General features: G+C 36.8%; 1 protein-coding gene across 1 annotated transcript; it reads left to right on the top strand.

Moving 5' to 3' along the window:
• Window positions 1–701: 701 nt before the first annotated feature.
• msmo1 (methylsterol monooxygenase 1) lies at window positions 702–6,123 on the top strand. Its single transcript, XM_044191488.1, has 6 exons — window positions 702–855; window positions 2,338–2,631; window positions 2,759–2,907; window positions 3,454–3,580; window positions 3,803–3,957; window positions 5,233–6,123. The coding sequence occupies exons 2-6, from the start codon at window positions 2,377–2,379 to the stop codon at window positions 5,420–5,422; spliced, it is 876 nt and encodes a 291-aa protein (XP_044047423.1). The 5' UTR covers window positions 702–855; window positions 2,338–2,376; the 3' UTR covers window positions 5,423–6,123.
• Window positions 6,124–7,934: the final 1,811 nt, after the last annotated feature.

The raw sequence follows: 7,934 nt of genomic DNA, 5'->3' as shown, positions 1-7,934 counted from the left end.
AAGACATAAAATAGTGCAGCAGCTAAAATATAGGAATAAATAGGAATACAGTAATAGTAAAATGTAAAAAACTAATGTAAACAGGCTGTGCAGTGATGTATGTGAGGTATGCACAGAATTATATACTGTATACTGTGAAGGATAAACAGCTTTTAAACAGGCAGTAAAATAAATTAATATACTGTGATGTGTACAGGTATAAACAGTAAGTAAACAGTTTGAACAAGTGCAGTAGAATATGTATGCACAGTACTAGGAAGTATAGTAAAAGTATGGCAGTAGTATAAAGTAGTATAAAGTGTAAAGTGACATGTATCAACGGTGCGAACAAGGATGCATGTCATATGAAAAAACAGCAACCTTATGAACAGGAAATACAATTATATTTATATAAAAGGGCCGTAAACAAACAAAAAACATCAGGTAATTGGTGCTTTAATTGAATGTAATAATTATTTTTGAACAGGGAAAGCTTTATACTATATAATATATTTGTCTCAAAACCTCTGCAACATTTCCAAAGTTGACATTTGAGTTACAGTCTGTTATAATGTAAATTTAAGGCGGAGGACACACACGTGTGACTCAAAGTTCTCCGGACCACCCCATCTCTTCCATCACACAGTCTGTTCAACACTGCGAAGGTTATGAAAGCCGAGCTCGCCTCTGATTGGTCGTTGCTGTAGAAACCTTCAGTCTCACTATCATCGCTCCATCCCGCGGACCAATCAGCGACGCCGCTCGGCCCCTCGACGTCAGTCTCCTCTCCTCTAGGCCAATCGGATTGTTCGATATTACTGTACTTCACCCGGTCGGCCGCCTGTCTCTCAGGTGGACGTGACGTACCGCGGAAAGGTGAGAGTTTGCTGTTGTTGTTGGCTTCAAATGATTTATTTAGCTTTTTAGACAGTAATTCAATTGCTAAAGTACATCGGTTGTTTATGTATTTGAGTGTATTTGTTTGGCAGCTGTGAGTGTTTGTCGGCTTGTTACATTGAGGTGTATATTGTTGCTAACAGTCTGTGTGATCCTGTATGAATCTGTATACAATTTAATGATTCAAATAGTATTTATTGTTTCCTTATGCACATAGTATTAGGTAACAATGTTATGTCATAGTGTATTATTTTTGCTTTAAAGCAATATAAAACAACAAAAACAAAAATATTAACACCTGTAAAAGGAATACATATTAACGTTGAGATGTGGTAATTAATTACACTATCTTTTGATTTTATGTGAAGTTCACTGGTAAAAGAAGTACTCAGATCTTCTACTTAAGTAAAAGCAGCAATACCACAGTATTGCTAGAGTGTATAAGTACTCTGTTACAAGTAAAAGTCAGTAAAATAACAATACATTTATTTGTTGATCAAAGTGATCAAATACATGTAGTGGTCTAAAAAGTACAATATTTGCCTCTGAATTGTAACAGAGTAGAAGTATAAAGTAGCAGAAAATGGAAATACTCAAATAAAGTATCTCAAAATTGTGCTTAAGTACAGTACTTGAGTAAATGTACGTAGTTACATTCCACCACTGGTGAAGTTATAATCATTTAATATAAGTGCACATTGTAAATTGTGATCTAAAAATGAGTACAATTTCATGTTGGGCCTACTTGTACTTTCCTTGAGTATTTCCATGTTATGCTACTTTTAATTTTTTTACTTCTACTCCTCTATGTTGTGTTTTTTATTTTGCAGATTCAGATGTAACATCCAAAACCTATTGTCCATTTATAGTATATGATGCATACTTATAGGTTAAACTATCCAACTCTACATAAAGTGGTTAACGGCTCTACCTCGACTAGCTGCATCATTAAAGTACTGCTTACATGTTAATGCACTGATAATAATCTAATAATGTAATATAAAACACTTTCACAGACACCATTTTTCACTCTACAGTTTTTGTCTATTCAGAAAATGTATGCAAAATGTGTTTAAAACATATTAATAACTATGCAATGAGTAGACATTATGTTAAAATGTGCAAACAACTAAAATAACTTTTACTAATAACTAATTGAGATTGAAAGTGAGTTGGATTTCTATGAGTGTATACTGTAGGTTCTTTGTTGTGTAATAATGCTTTTAAAGGCAGTCATATCAAAGCAGTTATGTTCCTCTGTAGCTGTTTGATTATTTATTGTTTTTCTTTTAGGGTTCTTCTGCTATATTTATTAAAATGGACTATTTCCTTCCAAGACAAACTTGGAGTATACTAACTGACCTTACTGCGAAGATTAGCTGTGCAGCTGTAGCTGTGATGACTTCGGTCATACGTCCTGTCTGAGAGTTGCAGATGTAACACGGTGTTCCTGTTTTCCAGTCTTCTCTCCAGACCTGCAGTCACCCTGCGTTGGCCATCATGGCGTTGAACGGCACGACAGACATCTTGACTTCTGCCTACCTGGCGGTGGAGTACGTAGATGCAGTGCTGCCAGAAAACCCTTTCCAGCCCTCCCTGAAACACGCCTGGGGCTACATGATGGACAACTACACCAAGTTCCAGATTGCCACCTGGGGGTCGCTCATCGTCCATGAGTTCATCTACTTCCTGTTCTGCCTGCCTGGGTTCCTCTTCCAGTTCATGCCATTCATGCAGAAATACAAGATCCAACAGGTTTGTGTGGGTTTTTGGTTGTTGTGATTTTATTTTTAAAAAAACATGACATTCCTTTTAATAGACCTTCTGTGTGTGTGTGTGTGTGTGTGTGTGTGTGTGTGTGTGTGTGTGTGTGTGTGTGCAGGACAAGCCAGAGACCTGGGAGAAACAATGGAGATGTTTCAAGATGCTGCTGTTCAACCATTTCTGTATCCAGCTGCCTTTGATCTGTGGGACTTACTACTTCACTGAGTTCTTCAACATCCCTTATGACTGGGACTCCATGCCACGCTGGTCAGTGGAAGTTTAAATAAATGTATAGACCTGGGAAATATATGTGGCTGAAATTATTATAGCAATATTAAGATTATTTTTCTAATATCAATATGTGTTGCAATATGGGGAATGGAGATAAAATCACATATAAAATGATCAAACGACTCTGTTTTACTGTTATCAGAGAAAACCCATCACATACAGGTGAACATATAGTTTTGTTAATTCCAGTTTTAAATCATTAATTTAAATAACGGAATAAAAAAAAGATAACATATAATAATAATATTAATACATTTATTTATGTAGCAATTTTCATACACAAAATGCAGCTTAAAGCGCTTTACAGGATGTGTATGAATGGTCATGTATGTTTTTGTCTCACGTAGAATTATCTGCTCACAAGTCATCCGTTGTGGGATGAAAAAGATATTTTCAATTAAATTGATAAAGAATTTTGTCTAGAAATGGCTTTTTTGTCACATATGCTGTCGTTTGAACTGTTGGTAATAACTCAGTGTGCTTCTCTAATGCTGACCCACCTCTCTCTGTCTCCTCCTCAAGGCCGTATGTCCTGGCTCAGTGCTTTGGCTGTGCTGTTGTTGAAGATACCTGGCACTACTTCCTCCATCGCCTACTGCATCACCGCAGGATCTACAAATACATCCACAAAGTTCACCACGAGTTCACAGTTAGTAAAACACACACACACACACACACACACACACACACACACACACACACACACGTGATAAGATAAATAAACAAACTACCTGGCTAATCTCTTTACTGAAGAGTTACTTATTAAACATGCTGTAGCTCCCACACATTGAGCACACACACACACACACACACACACACACACACACACACACGCTTATGTCTTCATAACAGTGTCTCCGCTGTCTCTCAGGCTCCGTTCGGCATGCAGGCAGAATACGCTCACCCTGCTGAGACTCTCATCCTGGGAGCTGGTTTCTTCATCGGCATCATGATCTTCTGTAACCACGTGTTCTTCCTGTGGGCCTGGGTGTCCTTCCGCCTGCTGGAGACCATTGATGTCCACAGGTAGGACACAATAACAGCTTCCACATTTTCTCTCATTTTTCAGAATCAGACTCTCATTTAGTTTTTTGCTGCCCTTTCCTTCCCTCGCTCAGAGGTCTCAGAAATAGAGCCATGTTAGACAGTTTATTACTATGACTCTAAAGAGAGCAAAATATAAAATATATACAGTTTTCAAAAACTGGAGAAACAGAGCAGCAGTTACGTCACTCATTACAATAAACAGTGAGACGATAGAAACTGCACGTTTCCCGTCATGTTAACTCACTCAGTAACTTGTGAGGTCGACCACCAGAGGGCCACAGAGAACACCAGATGTTACCATCATATTATTAGGTGACGTAGAACTTCCTCTTCAGATATTTTTGGATTACATGCATACATTTATACTGAAGACTTACACGCACATACAGAGAAAAGGACTCAGAAGCCACCAGACAGGAGGCTCACAGACTGTGGAGGTATAAACAATACCACAAAATCTAGATTGATTTAGGCTAGCTTTATTATTTTATACTTAACTTTAACTTAACATTTTTTTAAATATTTCATGTCTCTGTGCTTTTGTTACTTTCTTACATTAAAATTAATTTGCTAAAATTAAATGAAATGTAATTAAATGTAAAAATCGAATTAAATTTTATTCATATTTTATTTTACTCTGATCTGGGCATTTTCCTGGCTTTATGTCTTTTTGTAAAGGCAACTATCTCTAAAAATACTATTTTATTCCTCATGATTTTATGTTAAATAACCCACTGATTCTAAATTACACAATCTTTGTTAGTAATTTATATCATTAATAAAATAATCCTTTAATCACAGATACAATATAGAACATATATAACTCACAAAAGTTACAAACTGTAGAACAATACACAAAACGAGAGACAGAGAGGTAAAATAAATAGATTTATAAAAAATGTATTAATAAATAAACATGAATAATTATTTTTCTTTATTTTCCGATTTTGCCTTAATTTACACCATTGTCTTTTCTCGTAATAATTTAGCTTTTCTTGCCTTTTTTGCAATTAGGCCGTCTAAGATAAAACAATGCTTGTGACAAAAGTCAGGCTATCTTTTGTCTTCTCATCACGAATTTATTTTAGCCAACAGTGCAACAGTTTTTAATACAAGAGTCACCAAATATTGTCATAGTGCAATAGAAATTGAAAATACTGACTCTTGATATCTGAGACAGAACAAAAACTGGGTATTTCTTTGACTGAAAAGCTGACGGACTGTAATTCCCTTTATTTTCTTGCTCCCTCTCAGTGGTTACGACATCCCTATGAACCCGCTCCACCTGATCCCGTTCTACGCCGGCTCCCGTTTCCACGACTTCCACCACATGAACTTCGTTGGGAACTACGCCTCCACCTTCACCTGGTGGGACAAGCTGCTGAAGACGGACAACCAGTACAACAAGCACATGCAGAAAGAGGGAGACAAGAAGCAGCAGTAAACCACTCGTGCCTCTGTTCACACCCACACACCTGGTCTGTCAGGAGGAGGGAAGGAGAAGCAGTGAGCTGGACAGACACACAGCGAGCACACAAGCAGTGCCGCTTTTCCTCTCGGTACACTTAATGAAACACACACACACACACACACACACACACACACACACACTAAAGGTGTACTTTAAATGAATCAGCACAACTGTGGTTTGATTCTGAATCAGACTGCATGTTGACTTCAGTCTGTCTTCAGTGCCTTTCTGCAAAACAAGTATTGTTGTCTGCTTCTGTCAACAGCTGCTGGCTGAATAAAAACCACCAACATCCTCATTTATATTTGTTGCTTTGCTTGGTCATTGAATGAAAAAAGTTGCTCCATATATCTTGTGAAATGCTTCCGTATACCTCTGAACGTCTGAGCACTTTAGCGCTTCCTCTTGAGTCCAACACAGTCAGACTGACATTGCGCAGCTCAGTGGTAGCTGTCGAAACTCAGTGCCGACTTCTGAGACAAGTCAGGCATGTTTGATGCAAACCCATGTAAATTTGTGATTGTAAGGGATTGGCTCATATGGCGCTTCCAGGTTGTTCAAGCATATTTTGTTAAAGACTGTAACAATAAATAAATGCTGTTTTGATTTTACTAAAGGAAACTTCGAAAATGTTTTTCAGTTTTGTGATACTAGAATAAAAATATATGAACACATTTGAACAGGAGTTTGGTTGTGTTGAGCAGTTTTCTGACAGGATTTGGAATTTTGTTACACAAAGAAACTTCATGCTCCTCAGACATGTGCTACTGTACTGATAAGACTTTGTCCATTACTGACACATGGACACATTTCTAAAATGGGATCACTGACAGTTTCTGTTTAAGATTAACATCACTGATCTGAATCTTCTCAGTGAGTGTTTTTGTTATTTCTCTGTAGACACTGTTTGATGGGGATGTGGATGATTTTGCCAGTGTATACACTGTAGGTTCCCTCCATCTCCTCACTGCTGCACTGTGGACACACCCCTACTGCCCCATCCAGCACTACAGCTGCATCAAGTCAGCCAGCAGCAGCAGGTACCAAACAGGAAGTGAGGCAGTTTTAACATTAAGGACCGAAACTGAGTTCTAAACACAGGAATCAATGAATGAATAACATAGTCAAACACACTCTGAAATAAATTGTATGTAATTGTAAATTATATGTTATTCGCACTTTATTTTCTCTTGTAGTGTTTTCTCAGAGATTCATGCTGTGTTTACTTTGGTGCTCTGTAATAGAGAACCTGTTGGGGTTTACAGGAGGGTTGCAACTGATAATTATTTTAATTATTGTTTAATTTGTTGATTATTTTTCCAATTAATGACTGTTTAGTCTATGAGATGTCAGAAAATTGTGAAAAATAACAACCATCACAATTTCCCAGAGCCCAAGGCGACCTTTTCATATTACTTGTTTTGTCGGAACAACAGCCCAAAACCAAATTTAAAGTGATACAAAACAGAAAAAAGCAACAAATCTTAACATTTTCCAGCTAATGTTTGTATTTTTTTCTTGCTGAATACCTGATTAATCGATGATCAAAATAGTTGATAATTAATTTTATGTTGATGGACTAATTAATTGATTGTTGCAGCCAGATTTACAGAACAACAAAGCTTTCAATGTACACAATGGAATCGTGACACATAGACTGAACGTGCAAATTTGAAAATGAAAGCATCTCCCTTATAGTCTACTTTCTGAGGAACAGCTTTTGAGTCTTGCGTTTTTGCAGCCCCCTTTTTGTAGGATAAATTTGAAAAGCAATTCTTACTTAGGCAATGATTCCAGCATAAATAGGCAATAATAGCCTTACGAAAACCTAAACTGTTCAATATTAAATAAGTAAATTAACCATTATGAAATAAATGGACAAATGTGTAATAAACTACATTTTTTAAATGAAGGTCACTGTTATAAAGGGCTGTTCCTTCCTGCTTCTTTTCACAATAACACAGTTTATTGCAAGTACATTTTATTTAATTCCAGCAGCTTTTATTTCAAAATGTCTTTTCCCCCCATAGTCTGTTGTTTTCCCCAGTGGCCATTTTATTTCATAATATCAACTTTGACCACAGTCTTTGTCATTCAAGACGAACAGGCACAGAGCCAGTTAGTTAAGTGTTTCGCTGCTGGAATGAAATAAAACTGACTTGGAGTAAACTCTGTTGTTGTGAAAGAAGCAGGAAGAAATTACATTCCGTAATAATAAACTGAGTTTTAACAATTTATTGGATTATTTTACATTTCATGGTTATATATTTATTTACATTGAACACTTTGTGTCTCCATATAGACTGCTCTTTATTTTCTGTCCTGCTCCAAATATTATTGTCTTTTATCTTAAACATATAAAATAAACACCTTCTGCTGTTCATCTCTGAAAGAAAAGAAGAAAAAATCTTTATTTTGAAAATTGTGACCGGATGTACTAATCCTCTGCCGGGCTTTACGGTGGAGGGAGTCTGCGCTCAGGTAC

Source organism: Siniperca chuatsi, linkage group LG3 (genome assembly GCF_020085105.1).
Source record: "Siniperca chuatsi isolate FFG_IHB_CAS linkage group LG3, ASM2008510v1, whole genome shotgun sequence".
NCBI lineage: Eukaryota > Metazoa > Chordata > Actinopteri > Centrarchiformes > Sinipercidae > Siniperca > Siniperca chuatsi.
This window is presented reverse-complemented; position numbering and strand designations above follow the sequence as displayed.

Excerpts from the sequence above, each read along its gene's own strand:
- msmo1 (XM_044191488.1), top strand. The coding sequence starts at position 2,377 with ATGGCGTTGAACGGCACGACAGACATCTTGACTTCTGCCTACCTGGCG. Across the intron at positions 2,908-3,453 it reads TGGGACTCCATGCCACGCTG|GCCGTATGTCCTGGCTCAGT; the intron begins GTCAGTGGAAGT and ends CTCCTCCTCAAG. Across the intron at positions 3,581-3,802 it reads AAGTTCACCACGAGTTCACA|GCTCCGTTCGGCATGCAGGC; the intron begins GTTAGTAAAACA and ends GCTGTCTCTCAG.